Source organism: Alligator sinensis, unplaced genomic scaffold, assembly GCF_000455745.1.
Source record: "Alligator sinensis unplaced genomic scaffold, ASM45574v1 scaffold1226_1, whole genome shotgun sequence".
In the NCBI taxonomy this organism is placed as follows: Eukaryota; Metazoa; Chordata; order Crocodylia; family Alligatoridae; genus Alligator; species Alligator sinensis.
Window position 1 is genome coordinate 1,098,884 of NW_005842447.1, and position 21,623 is coordinate 1,120,506.

At 46.0% G+C, this 21,623-nt stretch overlaps 1 protein-coding gene across 1 annotated transcript in view; it reads left to right on the plus strand.

Moving 5' to 3' along the window:
* LOC102383723 (kalirin) overlaps positions 1-21,623 on the plus strand; it is a gene marked incomplete at its 5' end in the record, with an annotated part of 326,357 nt that overhangs the window by 124,356 nt on the left and 180,378 nt on the right. Inside the window, 2 exons of the mRNA XM_025212146.1 lie at positions 2,445-2,636; positions 12,993-13,124. Of these exons, the coding sequence (XP_025067931.1) occupies positions 2,445-2,636; positions 12,993-13,124 (324 nt within the window). The remainder of the gene's footprint in view (positions 1-2,444; positions 2,637-12,992; positions 13,125-21,623) is intronic.

Here is a 21,623-nt window from a genome sequence, read left to right on the forward strand (position 1 = left end):
CATGTTGGTACTCTTCCAGGTGAGCTCATGAAAATCTTCCTCTATGTCAGCAGATACAAAATACACATAAATCACACCTAACTTGAAAACCAGAACCTAAGAACATCTGCTCGCTCTCAATTAATCTTACCTTTCCCCCCTCTGCTATTTAAAATGTTTATATACTGTAGGCACCAGGAATCAAAAAATAATAATAATCCCAGTTTGTTTTCCTTCTGTTGGATCAAGCCTGTTACATTGCAAGGGCTGAGATCATTGTTCAGGGAACAAATATAAAACCATTGTAAAAATGAACCATTCTTCACATGAAACCCAAACTGCTATATGGCCACTTCTAGTCTTTCAAAGGAAACGAAGTCAGCTGGTGCAATTGGCACCGCTCTGTGAACCGAAGCAGTGGTGTGTTGCTTTATACCAGCTGATAGCCAACCTACGAAAAATTTCAAACTCATCTTGGCTGACTCTGGGCTTGGTCCTTACAGGCACGTGGACTTTCTGGGGGAAATCCTTGAATATTTACAAATCTTCTTACCGTTAAACGTTACTGTTTCTAGTGTTTACAGATTATGGGTTAGACCTAGAGACACATCCGAAAAGAGTTACAGTTCTGATTCTTGATCCTTTTAAATGGTTCCTTCCGTTCATCCATCTTTCCAATTTTAAAGAAGACTTTTTCTTTGTCGTTAGAACAAATCGGACAATTTTCATGCCAAATGAAACATCAAGCCAAAATTACTGGATGAAGAAAAAGAGGGGGGCAAAGTAGGGCTGATACTGAGTGCAGTTAGGACTCTATATTTCTACACAACAAAAGTGGGTGCAGATTATTTTGTAATTGTTTTGTCCAGTGTCTGTGCACGCCCTGCATTTAGGCTGTAAAGGTAAAACTGTCCCATTTACAGGGGCTTTGGGGCAGTGGAGGCAGAGCTCTACTGTTTCTTTAACCTCAACACAAGAAGGAGTCGATGTGGTCAGCACACACTGCAGACACCTGGTGCCCATCAGATAGGCTGCGGGATGGGCTCAGAGCTGTGCTGGAAGTGAAAATGATGGATGGAAACCTGCTGCTTTCACCTGGGATCAAACCCCAGTCTTCCTTGTCTGTAGCCAGTCACCCTAGCAACTGAGCTACACAGCTGTCGTCATTCAAATATAGCAAATCATATTTACCACGCTAAGATGGAGCCAGCAAATACTTTATCTGTGTAGTACTATTGAAAAATAACAGTCATGTCTATGAACACATGAGCTCATACTATTTTTTTGGCTCACATACTAAACCCTTGAAACAGTCAGTTATGAATTTCCAACTCAGGACTGCAAATTGTGTTCCTATCAGGTGCAGAGTTGCTAGACACCGGATATCCATCCTGTGATTCATGGAGACTGTACAGGTCTGGCTGGATTGCCTAGTGCGCTTGCAGGCAGAGTTAGTCGTGGGAGCCCACCTCTCCACAACAAGATAGCAGGAGTATATTGAGCACTGATAAAGCAGCTATAATTGCTGTGACTACCACACCATCTACAGAGGAACAGAGGCAGCAGGATAAAATGATTGCATCTAATAAAGTTTGAGAGCCACAGCACAGTTGCTGTCAGACACGAGCACTTTGATAGCGCATCTGTGCATGCTATTGCCGTGATGGTTGTGTATCATGAGATTTGTCTTGCCATGAAATATTGGGTTATAATGCGGGTTTTGACAGTTTGCAATTCCATTTGATAGCAAAACGATTGAAAATCTCATGGAAAATTCCTATATAATGAATTGAAATTTTGTTTAGAGGTGTTTTGAACTCCCGTCTCAGTTCAGATTGTAATATCAAACGGTGTCTCTGCTATAGGATAGTTTTAGAAAAATTATGGAAGAGTCAGTGTTTCATTCAAAAATATAATTTATATAACAAATTCTATGAAATCTTGTATATTTCTGGGGTTTTTTTTTACAAATCCTCTGAAATTTTATACAACATTTCCATAAGGAAGTACGTTAGCCCATCTCTTGATGAAGTTGGTCTCTTCAACAGAATTTCATAGCCTTCTTCATATTAAATGCAAATATTTATGCCTTTATAAATAGCACTAGGACATATGAATGGATATAACTGCAATACCAAGAAGAAAATAAAGGAAAGGGCAATGAAAAGAACATAATTAGGCAGTAGAGAGTTAGAATATGGTGGCTGATTTTTTCCAAAATACCTAAATAAAATAGAGATGGCGATATAGATCATGGAGAACAGGTGCTAAAAGATCCTTTGCAACTTATTTTTAGAATGAAATGTAGTGTATCTGCAACTCATGCATATTTAAAAGGGTGGTCGATTGTTCTCACCCAACTGCTCGATGTTATTGCAGCTGAGGGTGGTGGGAATTTGTAATGCAGATGCAAAATGGCCCCATCTCTCCCTTCTATTTATTCATGTATTCTTTTTATTCTTCAGAATGCCTACGTCAACATCAATCGCATCATGTCAGTGGCATCCAGGCTCTCAGAGGCAGGCCATTATGCTTCCCAGCAAATTAAACAAATCTCCACCCAGCTGGATCAAGAATGGAAGAGCTTCGCTGCAGCCCTGGATGAGCGCAGCACCATCCTCGCCATGTCTGCTGTATTTCACCAGAAGGCCGAGCAGGTGAGTTACTTTAATGATCTGGAAAATTATCTACAAACCAGCTAGGTAACCATGAAAATGAAATGAGTATCTGGGGAGGCTTGGCAATGAGATTAAGAGGCTCAGTTCAGCTCCTAGTGGACAAATCATAAATACCACCACAGATGACACACAATTGATGCCCTTGGTAATCTAAAAGGGAAAACCTAGGACTGAGTAACCTTGGAGAATGAATTCCCCTTTCCCCAGAGGTGTTTCTTCCCTGTCATAGATGAATCACACTGGTGGAGTAAAACACTGCCTTGCTTTCTGTGCTGCATCACTGCCTCCTGGACAGTATCTGTACTGTGGGTGTACTCAGGAGTGTTGTGCGCTGGAAAAGTAGGGACGATAATGAAAAGGGGGCATGCAGAACATAGGTCTGTACTTCAGGAACGTGCAGTGGAATGGAAGTCTCAAGGATTTAGTCCCACTATTTTCCTTTATTATTTAATCTTGCAGTAGCATCCCACTATTTCTAATTGCATTTAGTCTCAGGCACAGAGAACTGTAGAGGTGGGTATTGTATCGGTGAGTAGAGATTTCTTCTTCCTTGGGTATGAGTTCTGTCTTTTATCATTCTAGGAAATAACACAAGGGTTTTTGACAGTTTCTTCACTAGGCTTGAAGTCTGTCCATGGCTGATTCCTCTGCTTGTTTTAGTCTCAAATCCACTCTGCACATTATGACCTGGCTTTGATCACTGGTTGATCACATTCTTCTTCAGGTAGCAAGCACTGTTTGAGGTTCTCTCTTAAGTCTTGTTATATACCTTCCTTTCATGCAGTAGTTCACGTTGAACCCAATGGGATGCACGTTTCCACAATGAATTTTGCTTTGAATGGCTGGAAGCTACCCTCTAGGCCATCTGATGCAAACCTGGAACATGGCCAGGCAGGCCATATGACTTTCTCTTCTCCTGTAGGATGTATGACTCTTTTACATAAGGGAAGAGGTCATTTTTAGACTTTTAGCAGTCTGTAATTTGTAGCTACTAATTTTTGTCCATTTTTATCTCCTTGTGCCAAGAGTACTCCTTCTGCAGAACATAACATGCACTCATTGTCTTTGACAGTTATTTTTGGTTTTGGCTGTCTTTTGCTGTGATGTCTTTCTAGCTAGGGGTTTCTTTTTATATTTTTATTTTTCCTTTTGGAAAAACATAACTAGGATTCAACTCTGAGGTTATCGTGGACATGGTTATTGGTGTTGGTTCATTGCCCCACAACTTCCCTAGGAACTTATTAACCCTGAATTCAGCATCTTTGGAAGTTAGTCTAACCAGAGTCCTTCATAAATGAATGACTCCTTACTAAATAAATATAGTGAGGCCTGCTATTCATAAATCAATAAAATAAAGGATGAAGCATACCAAAACACAGAACAAGCTATGTCATAGGCATTGCAAGGTATTACAGAGAAGTTTAAAACCCTTCTCAAAGGTTTCCAGCCTTTGGAGCCCTGATATAGGGTACAGAGAAAGAAGGACTAACTAGGTTTATGGGCATCCAGCTTCTGTTAACCATTGCCCACTGATTTAGGCAATGAGCAATAGGGGAGGGAGACTTTTCTTGGGCTAGGGACAGAAATTACACATAAACTGGTATAAGTGATGGGAAACTGGTTCAAATCTGTAACACAACAGAAGTTCAGTGCATATAAACTGCTTCCAAAATGGCTGAAATCGGTTTAAGATAAACCAGGCTGGAAGTAGTATCAGACTTCACTGATGTAGGTTAAAACTGTTTAGTGAACTTCTGTCCCAGATCCCCTCCAGATTCACGTTAACTCACAATCCCCCAGTATCCGAAAATGCTTTGCACCTCCCCCGTAAACTCCAACACCCCCTGGACCACTGCAGGCACGTGGCTACATTTCCAGAATCAAAAGCGAATGTCTGTTCACTTGTTTATGGGTTCAATCTACGCAGCTGAGACTAACCTGTGAAGATTAAATTAATAGATTTCATAGACATTAGGGCTGGAAGGGACCTCATAAGATCACTGGGTCCAGCCCTCTGCCCAAGAGGCAGAAAGTCAGCTAGGGTCAGAGGACTCCAGCAAGATAGGCATCCAAATGTTTCTTGAAAGTGTCCAAAGTAGGTGCTTGCACCACCTTTGGGGGGAGTCTATTCCAGGCCTTGGTGACTTGAACAGTGGAGAAGTTTTTCAGCCTCGGGCTTTTTGCATGTCTGTACTTAGCCTTGGTGATCTCTGACTTCCTGCTGGAAGACTAACAGCCAAATCCACCCTGCAGTAGGCCCTCTGTTTTAGTATATACCTTGCAAGTGCATCCATGCTGGTGAACCCTCGTGCCTAAATTGATGGGATCCCTGAGGCTTCATCTCTTCAGACTCACTTATAGAATCAGCACTGTGATTTGGGCTTTTGAGATCAATGAGTTGGTTTTGCTCATGAAAAGGTTGTTGAGTTGCTGGTGTAGGTACATGATTATGCTTCTTTTAAGATTTGGGTTGCTAATCAACAAGTCCATCTCAGAGAAGAAAAGAAGAACGTGTTAGTCAGAGCCTTTGCTACAGCTAAGGTTAGGGGAAAAGTCCGGCCCAAGCAGTAAGCAGGATCTTTTGTATTGCTTACTGCCCATAGAATTATGGCAGATTTCTCCTTATTTTGGGTTTCCTACTTAGATTGGCCCTGAGTGTATCCTAGTGGCCATTTACATATGCGAGCATGCCCAGTGGTTCCAGCACCACCACCATACTGAGCAAAATGCATAATAGCTACGTGAGAAATGTTGTACGCGTTATCCCACTTTAATCTCACTGTGTTTCAAATACCCTCTGCACTGTAAAATGCAGGCACCAGGCTTCAGAGCTGTTAATCTTCCATCAGCAATACATCCCTGTGGAAAGATGGAAAAAAGACCTATTTAGAGCGCCGAATCCAAATGAGATGGATTTAAAGTTTTATTATTAAAAATAGTTTTCTAGGTTTCTTTTTTACAAGTGACCTCTTATTTTTCAAAGGTGTTGGGACTTGTTTGCAGCTTGAGAGGTGTTGCTAAGATATTTTATAACATGAAAGGCAATAAAACAAGAAAGCTGTATTGAACTGCCTGTCAGTTAGAGGTATATTTTTTGTCACTCTAGCCTTTGAACATCATCAGAATGGATATTTTGCCTCAATCTTCGCTTAGAAAACAGGTCCATTAACATCACTTTCAACTACTCTTCTCTTTTCTTTCTTCCGTTTTTTTGATTGCAAGAAAGGGACTAAAAATACAGCCCTCTCTTGGCAACTCTTTAAAGGGAACAAAAGTTTGTGCTGCCTGACAGTGACCAGAGTTTCTCTGCACTGAGCAAATGAGAGATTTTTGTTAATACTGAAAAGTTGGTGTTCCTGACTTGGAAGAAGAGGCAGTTCAGTGGGAGGGGAGCATTGATGTGAAGCCAGTAAACTCAAAATGCTGGAAAATATGATGTGGGAGTCAGCATGTCCTACTCACAACTCCATCTAGCTGGGACTGAAATATTTGGCTTGCTTCAGTAGCTCTGGTAGGATAAACCAAGGACTTGTGCACACTGATAATTTAGTCATTTGACCTCTGTGGTGTCCTACAAAGAGTGAGCTACTAGGAGTTTGAAGTCAGGCCGGTGCATGGATTGTTCTCCAAGCTCTAGTGCAACAAGTCACTACTTTTTGTTCAATCCTGTCTACCAACTCACTTCTGAGATGCCGTAAAATAGCGTGTTTAATAATATCTCACATATTGATCATGAGAAGGGACAGTAGTTTGAGACACTGGAACAAACCCCAGTTTTATTCAACATGTTATCTGTGCTATCCAAGCACAGCAAGAAGCACCTTGGATTTTTCAAGGTCTCATCCTGAAGACCCACACACAGCAGACTGCCCAAGAGCTCAATTTGTCTAGGTCGGGAGGATGAAAGGCTGAGTTTGTCCTTCTGGGAACTAAACTAAACTTCACATCTGTCTTCACGTGCCTCCCAATCGCATTTGTTTTTCCGGTTCTTACAGCGGACACCTGTGGCATATTGACTTGAATTTGGCCGAAGGAACTCTAGGATCAAAGCATGTTTTGGTCTCATTTTTTTAAAACAAAGGTTCATAAATACCAGAAAGACCACATAAAACAACCTCTAAACAAAGAAGAGGGCTGAAAAAATCTTGTAGACTTGAAGCCTGGCCAAACTCGCTAGAGTTTGTGTTTTTGATCAAAAGCTGATGTATTTAGCACTGGGCCCACACATCTTGCTCAGGTCAGGGTTTGAATTTGGGGGCTGTACAACCACGTTTTCTTAATCTCTCCTAATTGTCATGCTTACAAGCCTGATCTCTCATGGCAGTATACGTCAGAAGTAATTCCCCTTATGCCAGGGGGGGTAAAACCAGAAGAGAAGAACTTTTTGGAGAATGATTGCATTTTTGAGTATGGTTGAAGCTGTGCGGGCCCTCTCCCGATCCCGTCTGGGTTGCCATGTGCGAGCCGGGGGCGAGCCGGGCCCGTCTTTGTGCACACAGGCTGTGGCCGGCAGCCCGGGCACACGGGGCTGGAGAAAAACCGCGGCGCGGTTTGGTACGCTCGAGCTAGAATCAGTCACGGAGACGTAATGGTTGATTGAAAAGATTATTTACTTACACCCAAGGTGGTCGCAGTGTAGGCTGGTCAGCTTTCCAGGCACAGCTCCGCTTGAGTTCTCGGTGGAGGACTCTAATAAACTCGGTTCCTTGACCCCGGAGTGATTCAGGCTCCGCGGGTTCAAGAATTCGTTCCCACAGAGCAGCTGTATCTCCGTGAGTGTTGTTTCCTCTCTCTTCAACTTGGGCGGAAACTACCCAGCCTTTTTGGACGGCTAGAAAGCCAATAGCTAGCCGCCACGTATGCCTACATTTAGAACCGGCCAATAATGTGGCACGAATCTAAATACAAATGGCGGGAACTCCTTTGCATCGTGCATCACTATAATGCAAAAGAAATGCACTATGCAAAGAAGGCTACAGAACTGGCGGGAAAAGCTCCTGCACGCAGGTTCTCTGTTGCAGCAGAACACTCCACCGTGCAAAAGAGCTGCAATTTGGCGGGAACATGATTTAGCGATGCCAAAGCACACACAAACAAGAAAAACCACAACTTTGGGTTGTGACAGAAGCCACTAAATGTTGTAGCAGGAGGGCAAAAAAAGAGTCTTTTTGGCTATATCCACACTGTTTTTACAGTGCTGCTAGGGAAAACTGCTCTCAAATGCATCCTACTCAGGCTCCTATGAAGGTGCCTTTCCTGACCCTCATTGCCCTTGAGAACAGGATTGGGAGCAGTGGTACGGGGCACCCACTGTTTGGCTACCCCACCTCATTTCTGGGGCCAGAGCATGTGGAGTTGGGTGTGCTCGACAGCAGTGCTTCTGGGGAGCACCAAATGAAGCAGTGCAGATATACTGCCTGTTGCAGGAGGGTGCAAGAACGGTACCTTACTCCTCTTTCACTTCAGTGGAGCTGTACTGGTTCAACTCAGAAGAGGTTCTCACCCCATGACTGTTAAGGAAGGACATGGAAGTACTGGGTGACTCCTTTGTCTTGACAGCGGTCTCTAGACGTGTTTTATAAGGTGTGCACTTAGAAAAACTTGTCTGATAAAGCAACTGAACTCCCTTAGTCAGCTAAGAGACCTGCTCAATTCACTTTGGGTCAAGTTCTACCCTTGGAAATGCACTCAAAAAGTCACATGTGCAGAAGTGTCCTTTTAAAGTACAGGGTGTTACATGCATTCAGTAGATGTCTTTGCTGATCTTCTGCAAATCCAGTGGCACGTTTGTTTTGCACCACCATACACACAACCATGCACAATTTCTACTGCCAGAAGGTCTCTGCCAAGACCTATACTAGTCCGTGCCATTTTAAATGTATCCAAAGTCCCCTCATTTGATTGCTGGAGGAAGGGACCGGCCTCTCCCATGAAACTGGTCGATCTTCCCCAATCCATACTTCTGCACTGAACCATGAGATGGGGTGCACAGGCAGGGGCAGGTAGTGCTTGGAGTAGGCAGGGAAAAGAGGGATCCAGAGACAGGTACAGGGAGTAGGAAGCACACAAGGAGCAGCATCCAAATAGTAGCCAAGAGCCCCCCCACAAGGGATGGAGTGTACTAGGGAAAATATCTGAGCTGGACCTGAGCAAGGCCCCTGCTAGGTGTTACATTTATATCACATAATAAATCACAATACACCAAACAGTCAACTAAATTTATCACGCAATAGAAATGGCATTTAACATGTCTTTGTGGCCGGTTTGCATTACGTTTCCATTTGAATGTGTGACATGGAGGTCCCTGATCTCTAGTTGTCTGTGGTGTGGGCAGCTGAGGATCTGGGAGTCCCCCATTCCAGCTGTCCACCCCCTAGCATTCATGCACCCAGGTGTAGGGATGCTTTTTAATTGTCCAGACTCCCCATGCTCCTGGACCTTGAAAAGGCATGCCTTCAGCTGGGTTGCACATGTGACTTTTAAATGCCTAGGAACACTAGGATCCTGGCACTGGGGAGACTGGGATCTGACCAAGTTTATCCTTTATCTTGAAAATCATGCATCCTGCCATGCATGTCTGACAGTAACTCAATTTTTGAGATCTGAGGTAGTTTGTCAGATCCCAATCTCATGACTAAACTCAGTCTGCCAGAGCCCAAATAATGTTTTCTTGTTGATGTCTTTTCTTAGCTGCCTCCTACAAGATTTTCTCCCTGAATGTATACAGATCTTAGGACCAGTCCTAAATCTGGACCACAACTTTAAAGCTGCCATATGGGTCAAGTCAGAAAAGTGTAGGCTTTTCAGATACAAGTTTGTCTCTTTGGAAAGAGATTTTTCTTTCTTTTTTTTTTTTTTTTTGCAGTCCTTCCTGGAAACTTATAAAATGCATATGATTATCAGAGAGAAGCATTCCAAATCTATCATTTCAAATCATATTTAAGCAGCTTTTTATGTTCCCAACAGGAGCTGTTCCAGTCTATGGGATAAGTAGGTATTTAAGCAATTAATTTAAATGGTATTGTGCCCCCAGTAGACAGTCACAGAGTAGAGAGATGCCATTCCAGACTATACGTTAATTAGTTATTTACATTTTAAATGCATGTTTTTAACCCAACAGGCCATATTTTTACTGTGTAAATATTTTTGTCAGCAATGGCTTGGGTATTCTTGATCTTACTTCAGGGCAGAGGGATGGAGTAGTTGACCTCCTGTTGTCCTTTCTAAGTCCTGTTTTCTCTGGTTTTCTCTGATTTATGTATTTAGCATGAAAATACTTGTGTATTTCAGAAAAAAATATTTGTGGCCACATAGAGTAGTGTGCAGTAGTAAACCTTAATGCAGCTGACATTTTTCAGAATACCAAAATGAATTGCTCCCTAACGTGAACACATACGTTGCCAAAGTTAATTGAGGGAAAACCTTTCCTCCTTGCTGCTGCCCTCGCCCCGTTCTGAAGTATTAAAGTAAGACCATCAAAGTGTATTACATGTGCCGGTGTGGTGCCGGGGCCACTAAAGGATAACAGCCTACTACTGCTACTAGGAGTAATGAAGTTACTTGCAGAGTTCAAGTGAAAGAGATCACTGCTGTGAAGCCGTGGGGTGCAAGCCCTGCTGCTGACCTGTGCAGGGGTCTCATTGCATGACCAGACATTCAGATTCAAACCTGAATGTTTTGGCAATGCTTTCTATAATGACTTGGTATCTAGCATCTCATATCCCCGGATTAGAAGCCAAAGACCTATAGCTAATGACAATCTGTCAGGGGCTCAAACCCATGACTTCTAGCACCATTCAACAAAGTCCCCTATCACATAATCTAAAAAAGAAGATTGTTAACATTGCTGGGGCCACCTCAAGAGAGGCGATACGTTGGCTCTGTGCATGCTATTACACAGCACTCTCCACAGCCTCCACCAGTAGCATAACTAGGGCTGGGTGATGGAGGCACAGGCCCCTAGCACCGACTTTGAGAGTGCATTGTTATGGCCCTCTCTCCCCCAGGAGTCTTTTCCATGGCAGGGCAGCCCTGTGCAGCCTGGCTGCAGGGAGCTGGGCAAACACAGCCCTGTGCCCCACAGTGTGTCTGTAGGGGAAGGGGGGTCAGTAAGCCAAGTAGGCTACTCCCCTCCACAGGCTCTGCTGTGGGATTCACAACCCTGTGCCCACTGCCCAGAAGCATATTTGGGGGGCGCTGCAGCAGGACATGTAGCAGTTGCTGCCTGGGTGCAGAGAGCAGGGGCAGGTACGATACCGGTCCCCCCCGCCCCCACTTCCCCTCCACCTCGCCAGTGATCGACATAATTCCCACGCCCCTTGCATCTCTGCCCCGTGCACTGAAATATTTTGCAATGCCTCTGATCTCTGCAGGCATTAAAGTACCCTTACAATGCTCTCATGAGAGGCAAGGATTGCTAGAGCAGGATCATCCAAGACAGAAGTGGACACTCACTGAGGAACCCATGATTAGTAAAAGGCCTCCCTCACTATGGGGGGAAACTGTGTGGCAGTGCTTAGATAGATGGGGGCTCTGGTCAGCAGGGTTTGTGCCAGGGAGCCTAAAAGGGGAATAATTTCAGTATAAGCCAGGAAAGAAGCCACTGAAACAAAGACTATGCAGTTTTTTTGGCTACCAGAAGAATTCTGCTTGCTGTTTCAACCAACAGGTTAGCGGGCCATCACTTCAGCCCCAGGCCCTGCCGTTCAGATCGAAAGGCAAATCCCACCTTGCATTCAAGCTGCTTGCTTAGGCTTCATGAAGCAGGGTCTGTGAGCTTTGTCAAGGTTGGTGCTGCAGATTGGTAGCACAGAGTGACACTATGGTGGTCATGAGTCCTGGCATCCAAACCCCTCTTTCCACTCAGACTGGTACCTTGCAGGCACGGGCACCGGAAGCTCATATCGATGAACTCCTTGTGCGCTAAAAAGAGGGCTTTATAATGTAAACACTTTCAGACCCTGACTATACAGCAGTCTTTACCCTGATAACAAAAGTGCTGCATTGATGGCTGGGCAAGACTGGGACAAGATTTGTTGTTTTTTTACCCCAGAGTGTTTTATTCTTCAAGCAATACTGTGCTAACAAGCCACAGGTGAGCACTTCAGGACGGGATAATGCTGTGATCACGGGGGTGGCTTGGCAGCCATTACCCATTCATCCTACAGCGTGCTGCATCTGTTGTATAATTAGCTGTTCTTTTTCTAAATGGCTTTAAAGATCCTTACATAGGGAGGGCGAGTTCAACTGGAGAGGAAGAGAGAAGAAATATTAACAAGGAGTAACAAGGTGTGTTTGGTAGTTAGGGGCCTGAGTACACAATGTGTGCATGTTGGGAGGTAGATCAGTGGATCGGTTTCCATTTAGTAAAAGCAACAGGAGCCCTGAAGAGGCAAGTCTTTTACGGAGAACGCAGCAGTCATGTGGGCTTCCCCACATGTTCTGCCGATACCCTGATTTAGAGATCTGTAGGATTGAATGGATGTTTCTCCCTCTGGGCCTATTCTGTGCCTGCCTCTCTGCTGAGATTGCCAACAAAGGTGCTAATTCATACCACTTGCAGGGGTGGATTTTTTTTTATTGAAATAAAGACATCTGCCCACTAGGAACTGGACTGAAACCAGCAGCTCATTTCACACAGGCTGCTCAGCAGCTGCCAGATAGGAATAATGTCTGATCACTGCTAACCTGGGCCAGATTCAGACGGGTGACCCAGAGGTTAAAGCCTCAGTATCCCATTACCAATTCCCCCTGAGCCCGCCTGGGGTTAGAAACTGCTTTAGCATGTCTACTAAGCACCAAGATGAATGTTAGCCTTGATTGTAATGGGAGTTTTCTGTTGTTCAGGAGAGGCATTACAGCCAAGTGAATGACTGTGCTGAGCTATTGAGGGAAAAACCTACAGCAGAGATGACCGAGGTGCTCTGACACTGAAATGCGCTGAGCACTATGATTTTCATGGTGATTGTGGAAATGGGTTGTACCTCCCATATTTGTTAAATTCATACGGTCCAGTTCTTAAAGGCTTTTGGTATTGATGTTTCTGCAGCTGTTTGGAAGGTGCTATTTGCTATTAAACTAAGAGAAACAGAACCCTCTTCCTTAAAAAAAGAAAAAAAATATATAGGAATCATGCTTCATGTCATAAACTGGTCCATCTTCTGCCCTCTAGTAAGTTCCTGGGGTAGACACTCTATTATTTGTTTGGCATAGTCCACAGCATAGTTATCCAAGGCACTCCTCAAATAATTCACTTTAATGGCCATAATAATAATGACCATAACCATGCTGGTTGAGATTGAAGCACCCTGATGATTGTTTCTGGAATTGTTTCAGTTCCTTTCAGGTGTGGATGCCTGGTGTAAAATGTGCAGTGAAGGAGGCCTCCCATCAGAAATGCAAGACCTGGAGTTGGCCATCCATCATCATCAGTCCCTCTATGAACAGGTGACCCAGGCCTACACAGAGGTAAGTGTTTCCAGGAGAATCATGCCACCAACTGCTGACTGACTACTTAGTAATAATTCATATATATATAGGGTGGCCATCATAGAGGACAGTCCGGTTGTTCTCTGTCCTCTTTTGATGCAAAACCCAACGCCTTTATGTCCTCTATTTTTCTCTTGAAGAGAAGTCAACTCCAGCCATTATGTTCAATAGCCATTTTCTCTTGAAGAGAAAAATAGAGGACATAAAGGCATTGGGTTTTGTGTCAACAGAGGGCACAGGACAGAGTAGCATAGAACTGGAATGTCCTCTATGATGGCCACCCTATATCTATATCTATGCAGCCATCAATGCAGCACTAGATAGATATTTATAGATATATAGATATATGACTCTGCACTTTTGACATTATTCCTAACTGAATAAATCTCAGATCCCATGAGTCTTATTTTTTTTCCATGGTCTCATTGATACAGCTCCCTAGTAGGAGTGAAAGCTAATATACCTTTTAATAAACCTTTTCCAGAGGGATATGATCTCCTTACTCATGACTCCACATGTGGATCATATTTGTCCTCAAGTTGTGGGTTTCTGGCAGCACTAAGTCAGCTTGTAGCGGAAGCACAAGCTGCTAGAAACCTCCACAGCACATGTGAACCATAAGCCAGTGAGGCAGCTTGTGGACTGGCCAAGGAAAAGGCAGCTTCATCCCCTGTCTTTAGCATCCTATAGCATTGATACTGATAGGTACTATAGTAATACAGGCCCTGCGGGTGACTGTGATGCTCCCTAATAGCAGCCAGATCCTGCCCTGCTCCAGGGTATCACCCCACTGCCTCGCCTGCCACACCTTCATGTTTAAAAATAAATCTAGTTTCTTTTTATGACCAGGTTACGAAACTAGAAGCCATTTACCCTCAGCCTCCTCTCTGTAAGGTGTGGACATTGTGCCTGGGATCTGAAAGAACAAACAAATATCAAATCAACCACTGCTCTTTAAAACACCCACATCCAAGTTACTAATACTGAATCACTCTGCACGATACATGCTTCCACCTACGCAGTATATTTATTAAATGCAGTTCCTTCAATAAAGTATCAGCAGAAGTTGCACTGTTACCATACATTTCAGCACCATGGAAACAAACAAGGAATCTATTCCAGGAAAGGGAAAATTAATTGGGGCGCTGTGACTGATGTTTCCCAACTGCTCAAAATCCTTTCAGGGTACATCTTACAACCTTGTGGCAATCCCTGAGACCGCCACTGAAAAAAAAAATCCAAACAAGGCCCCCCGCCACTCCCTCCTGCTCTACACATGTGGCCTGCTGGAAAGCTGTTGTATGGCCAGCATTCAAACGACAACAGGCACATCCTGCATCGCTTTCATGAGCACGCCAGGAGACTGAGGGTCCCTAAGAACATCCCTGCACTAAAAAGGCATCACTTTTGGACAGGGATCTTGGAGTCCTAGTGGACTCCAAGATGAACATGAGTCGGCAGTGTGACGAAGCCATCAAAAAAGCCAATGGCACTTTATCGTGCATCAGCAGATGCATGACGAATAGGTCCAAGGAGGTGATACTTCCCCTCTATCGGGCGCTGGTCAGACCGCAGTTAGAGTACTGCGTGCAATTCTGGGCGCCGTACTTCAAGAGGGATGCGGATAACCTGGAGAGGGTCCAGAGAAGGGCCACTCGTATGGTTAAGGGCCTACAGACCAAGCCTTACGAGGAGAGACTAGAGAAACTGGATCTATTCAGCCTCCGCAAGAGAAGGTTGAGAGGCGACCTTGTGGCTGCCTATAAGTTCATCACTGGGGCACAGAAGGGAATTGGTGAGTATTTACTCACCAAGGCGCCCCCGGGGGTTACAAGAAATAATGGCCACAAGCTAGCAGAGAGCAGATTTAGACTGGACATTAGGAAGAACTTCTTCACAGTTCGAGTGGCCAGGGGCTGGAATGGGCTCCCCTTTCCTCAGAGGCTGGGGAGCTCTGGGCGCTCCTCCTGTACTCTGTTCCTCCTCAGGCTTAACTTGGCCCACTTGACCACTACCAACCTGTCTCGTGGCCTGGGGCTCCAACTCCCCTTGACACCAGCTCTCTCTGTGGCCCTGATTGCCTTTCGGGCTAAAATTGTAGCCTCCATCCTTCCCTGCATCCATACCCAGGCCGTGCAGGTGTTACTCTGCCACTGTTTTTGCCTTGTGGTAATGTCTTCAGCCTTCTTGGCTTTAGCCCACCATTGCTCTGGCTGTAGCCCTGGACCACTTCTTCTGGCCATGGATTTCTCAGCCTCAGCCCCTTATCTTTGATTGCACTAGGCTCAAGGCTCTCTGCTCTCTTGGCCTCAGCCTGCCTGTGTTTTGCTTTCTAGGCCTCTGGTCTTGTCTCACATGCTGTCCTAGCTCTGGGGTCCCTGAGCCAGACAAAGCTGTTCGCAGTCCCATCCAGCCTCCCAGGCAAGGCCACTTTCCATCTGTCCCTGGGTCCCATAGAGGGCTCTATGTTGGGTGCCCCATGGGCACGCTGTGGCCTCCTTACCACCTCCATTGGCCACATCTGGCCCTTCAGTATGCTGACAAATACAGTTCACTCATAAAGCCCCTCCTTGCGGAGTCTCAGCAACTTTGTTCCCAAAGCTGCTGGCTCTTGCAGCTTCCCCAGGTACCCATATTGCCTGGGTTCCCCACCTGTTGCAGCTCAGACCAGCAAGAATACTGCTTCCCATGGGAGTCAGGGCCAGATTAAGTTCTCTGATTGAGGGCCAAGCTTTTAGCAGGCTGGATGCCACCTTTTTTGATTGTATGGCCCTTCTCTTTGGCCCAAATTTCTAATTACCCTTGTACTTAGCTTGCCCTCAGATGTTGTAGCTTAAACTCCAAGATGCCCTCCCCCTGCTGCTCTTTAACCCTTGTGCTTTTCCCTCGCTGCATGTTACTCTGCAGCTAGCCCTTGCCCAGTTGCCTCTGCACATGCAGTTCTTTGATGCTGGCTTCCCACTTTCTAAGTAGCAGGCGTTTGGGGTCTCTGCTACAGATAGTCTGATTCAGTTGCCTTCTGATGGGAGTGAATCCCCGATGAGAACATAAGTGCCATACTGGGTCAGACCAGTGGTCCATCTAGCCCAGTATCCTGTTTCCAACCGTGGGGACTTCAGCTGGTGGCTCCTCCACAGAGCCGTCATCATGGGCATGTACCTGGTGCACTTCACGGAGTTCCCCAGCACCTGCCTCTTCTGCAAGCAGAGGAAGACCCTGGCACATGCCTACCTGAAGTGTACCAGGCTTCAGCTCTGTCTCTGCCTCCTCCAGCACCTCCTGCTGAGGTTGTGGCTGCATTACTCCTGCAGTACTGTTTATGTAGTCCCCATTGGCAGTCCCCCCAAGTCCTGGGAACTCCTGGTCAACCTCCTTCTGGCCCTAGCCAAGTTAGCAATCTACCTGACCAGGAAGGAGATTTTGACTGGGAGAACCCCCCAAGGACTGCACGACCACTTCTCTGTCCCTGGTCTGTTCACATCTCCAGGCAGAGTTTCACTGGGCTCCTTGGACTTGTTTGAGGGCCAGTGGGTGCTGTCTGGTGTGCTCTTCTCTGTGTCCCCCCTTGGAGCACTTGTCCCCCTGAACTACGCTCCTGTCCCTACTTCGGTTTTTTTGCCATAGATTTCATAGATATTAGGACTGGAAGGGACCTCGGAAGATCATCGAGTCCAGCCCCCCGCCCAAAGGGCAGGAAGTCAGCCGGGGTCATAGGATCCCAGCAAGATAAGCATCCAGTTTGCTCTTGAAGGTGTTCAATGTAGGTGCTTGAACCACCTCCGGTGGCAGGCTGTTCCAGACCTTGGGGGCTCGGACAGTAAAGAAATTCTTCCTTATGTCCAGCCTGAAACGATCTTGTAGTAGTTTGTGACCATTCGACCTCGTCTTCCCTGACCTCTGATCATGCGCGTGGCTCTTCTCTGGACTCTCTCAAGCTTCTCCACATCCTTTTTGAATTGTGGAGCCCAAAACTGGACACAGTACTCCAGCTGCGGCCTCACTAAGGCCGAGTACAGGGGGAGAATGACGTCCCGGGATTTGCTTGAGAAGCATCTATGGATGCAAGCCAGCGTTTTGGTCGCTTTACTAGCCGCCGCATCGCATTGCAGGCTCATGTTCATCTTGTGGTCAATGATGACCCCCAAGTCTCTTTCTTCCATAGTGCTAGCCAACATAGCACTGCCGAGCCTATAAGGATGCTGCGGGTTTTTTTTCCCAAGGTGGAGAACCTTGCATTTATCGGCGTTGAACACCATCAGATTCTCGTCCGCCCACTTGCTGAGCCTGTCCAGGTCAGCCTGGATAACCTGCCTGTCTTCTGGTGTGGATGCTTTGCCCCAGAGGTTGGTGTCATCGGCGAACTTGGCCAGTTCTGATCGCTTCTGACTCCAGTGTCCACATCATTAATGAAGATGTTGAACAGTATGGGTCCAAGGACAGAGCCTTGGGGGACCCCACTGGTCACAGGACACCACGATGAGTGACTTCCATCGATTACTACCCTCTGGGTCCGACCCCGGAGCCAATTTTCCAGCCAGTGGATCGTGGAGGACCCAAGGCGACAATTGGCCAGTTTCTCCAAGAGGCGATCATGGGACACCAGATCGAAGGCTTTTTTGAAGTCAAGATATATGACATCAATCTCTTCTCCCTTGTCCAGGTGATAGGTCACCTGGTCGTAGAAGGAAATGAGATTGGTCAAGCAAGACCTACCCGCAACAAACCCGTGCTGGCTATCCCTCAGGATGTTGGCGTCGGCCAGTCCATTAAGGATGGCCTCTTTAATAAACTTTTCTAAGATCTTCCCCGGGATAGAAGTCAGGCTGATGGGCCTATAGTTAGCCGGATCCACTTTTCTCCCTTTCTTGAAGATAGGCACCACATTGGCCTTCTTCCAGTCTTCGGGCACTACACCAGAGCGCCAAGAGTTTTCAAAGATCCGTGCTAGAGGCTGGGCTATGATGCTCGCCAGCTCCTTGAGTACCCTGGGGTGAAGATTGTCAGGGCCAGCTGACTTGAAGGTATCCAGCTTCTCAAGATGTTCCTTCACAAAGTCAGCATTAATGGAGGGCAGGGGATCACCCTCACCCGGACTTCCCGGCCCTGTAGCGGGCATGGGCGTCCCATGGGACTGATGAAAGACTGACGCAAAGTACCTATTTAATAGGTTGGCTTTTTCCTGGGCGTCAGTTGTCAGTTGCCCCATCTGGTTCAGCAGGGGTCCAGTGTTGCCCCTGCTTTTCCTCCGGCTCCCCACATATCTGAAAAAGGACTTTTTATTGTCCTGGATGCTCAAAGCTAGCTGGAGTTCAGTTGCAGCCTTGGCTTTCCTGGTCTGCTCCCTACAGGACCGGACCAGTGCAGAATAAATAATTTTTAAGTTGTCCCAAGCGATTAGTGAAGTAACGTTAGTGGCTACCCTCATCAAGTGGGGCTTATAGATCTGCTTGGTGGGCTTCAGCCCATGTTCTGGAACAGCACATAAAAAAGCCTGTTTCCAGCAGCCAGGACCTCAGCTGGAAGCTCCTCTGTGGAGCTTTTGCCATGGCATACTGCCATGGCATACCTGGCATGCTGCACAGACTCCCCTGACACCTGCCTCTTCTGTGAGCAGAGGTCTGTCTGGAGTGTGCCAGGCTGCAGCCCTTTCACTGCCTCTTCGAGCACCCCCTTCTGAGGTTTTGGCTGCATGACTCCCCACATCTTTTTGTTTATACACTCCCCATCCATGGCCCCACCAAGTCCTGGGACCTCCTGGCCAAGCTCCTCTTGGCCTTAGCCAAACTAGTGATCTCTTTGACCAGCAAGGAAGATCTGTTCTGGAGGACCCCAAAGACTGCAGCACCATTTTCCTGTCCCTTGTGCATTCACGTCTCTGGGCACAATTTAACCAGGCAGCATTCACTGGCTACTTGGACTTGTTTGAGGGCTAGAGGGCACTGTCTGGTGTACTCTGCTGGGTGCGCTCATTTTGAACCTGTGACCTCACTCCTGTCCCTTTTTTGTCTTTTCTTTGGCCCATGAATTCAGTTGATACATAACCAATAGCCCCTTCTAATAACAGGGGAGACTAATCATTGGTCTTTGAGCGTAAGGCCCGTGTTCCTGATATGCATCAAATAGGCCTGTTTCCAACAGTGACAGGAGCGGATGCTATACAGGGAGAGCATCAAACTGGGTATCTCCAGCGTGACCAATCCCCTATTCAATACCCTCCCTGGTATCTAGCTTATACTGGGTTAGAGATGCCAGAGGAAACAACTCCAACCATTATGTTCAATAGCCATTAATATATCTATCATCCGTGAATTTATCCAGTCTCTTTTTGAACCTGGCAATGCTGTTTGCCTCTGTCAACTCCCGTGGCCATGAATTTCCCAAGTTTAACTACATGTTATGTAAAAAAGTACTTTCTCTTGTTAGTTTTAAATCTGTCACCTACTTTCAGCAGATGCAGCGTAGTTCTAGTATTCTGGGACTTGGTGAACAACCAGTTCCCTTTTCACTTGGTCTGTACGCTTCCTAATTTTATAGGCCTCTATCATATCCTGCTTCAACCTCCTCCATTCCAAACTGAGGAGTCCAAGCCTCTTTCGTATTCCCTGCTATGGCATCTGCTCCAGCCCCTTGATCATTTTGGGTGCCCTTCTCTTTACCTGATGAAATGAAGCCTCATGAAAATAGGGACAGAGGGCACATACTAGTTATAGGGGCAGAGGGCACATGCTAGTTTTCATAGAATCATAGAAAATTTGGGTTGGAAGGGACCTCACGGGGATCATCTAGTCCAACCCCCTGCTCAAAGCAGGACCAGCCCCAACTACATCATCCCAGCCATGACTTTGTCTAGCCAGGCGTTAAAAACCTCCAAGGATGAGTACCGCCACCTCTCTGGGTAACCTGTTCCAGTGTTTTACTACTCGCCTCATGAGAAATATTTTTCTAATATCTATCCTAAACTTCCCTTGCTGCAACTTGAGCCCATTGCTCCTTGCTGTGTTATCTGCCCCCACTGAGAACAGTCCAGCTCCATCCTCTTTGCAGCCCCCCTGCAGGGAGTTCAAAGCTCCTATCAAATTCTCAGTCTTCTCTTCTCCAGACTATATAAGCCTAGATCCTTCAGCCTTTCCTTGTAAGTCATGTACCCCAGCCCCTGAACCATTTTTGTTGCCCTCCGCTGGATTCTCTTCAACGTGTCCACATCCTTTCTACAGGGTTTTCTTTGCACCCCTGTACTCTCTTGTCAACATCAGCAAGGCTTCAAGACAAGAAGTTACAGAGATGGCAGATTCTCATCACAGGTACGGGATATGGTGGCAAGTAAGAGGCTATAAGAGATTGCGCCCTTGTCTCCATTTGCATATGCTGGCTATCAACAGGAAAACAGAAGGCTGTTGGAGAGCTGAAGAGCTTTTGTAACAAAGGACAATTTCAAGGTTGACTTGACAAGACTAAACTCTGCCCTTCAGCCTTTGGCAAAAATCCTGTAAAGATTTCCAGTCTGGCTTTTTCCATGAATCAATCCAGGCCACAATGAGAAATAAATGCCCTGTGCAAACAGCGGACGTTCTCTGCAATTCACTGCAAACGAACCAATGCCTGAATTTTGATCCAGGTCCTCCCTGGGGTCTTACCTAGGAATGAAGTCCTTCCAGGGGTCTTCCTAGTCTTCACCTTCTCTCCAGGCATGGGCTGGCTTGCAAATGAGGGTATGAGGGCTGGTATCTTTCTATCTGTCCCAATCTGGGGAAGCTGCCCAGCTATTCTTGTATTCAGGATTCAAGCACAGTTTGATTATTGCTTACATTTCCTCATCAGAGGTCCCCAGGTTTCGTTTTACATGCCCCTACACTGGATTGTCTTTCAGGGTAAGTAAGGCTGGACTTGGCTTCTTCCAGAGTCTGCTAAACCTGGTAAAGAGAAATTTGTACGGGACCTAAAGTCATACCCCCTGGCCAAGAGCAAGCCTGCCTACAGGGCAACTGCCTCACCTCCCTTAGCCAGTCTAGGATAAAATGCAGCCTGCGGGGGCCAGGAATGGGCTAATGGCCAGGGCAGCTAGAGGCTGTGTTGATACCGCTCCTCCCTTGGCTCTGCCAGCTGCGAGGGCCCTAGCAGCTTCAAACATAGCTATCAGGAAAGGATGATAGTAGAAATGTTCATACAGTAGCCTTTGTGGGAGCAGCCAAGAAGAATTAACCCTTCGGTATTCCAGCAGGGATTAGTTTAGTACACAGTCCACTTTTGACAGCATATCCGGGACAGAGCCCTTTTACACCTGTACAGATGTCTCCCTTCCTTTCACATTTTTCAGTTAAACAGCAGGAAGATACGGAAATGTGCCTTGTAAGTCTCTCTCCATAGTTCAAACTCTAGCAAGTTCTAAAGTAATTCCCATTTCTACCTCTTACATTATATGTCTCTGATATTTCATTCTGCAATATCCAGACCCACACATCTTTTCTTAAGATAAATAAC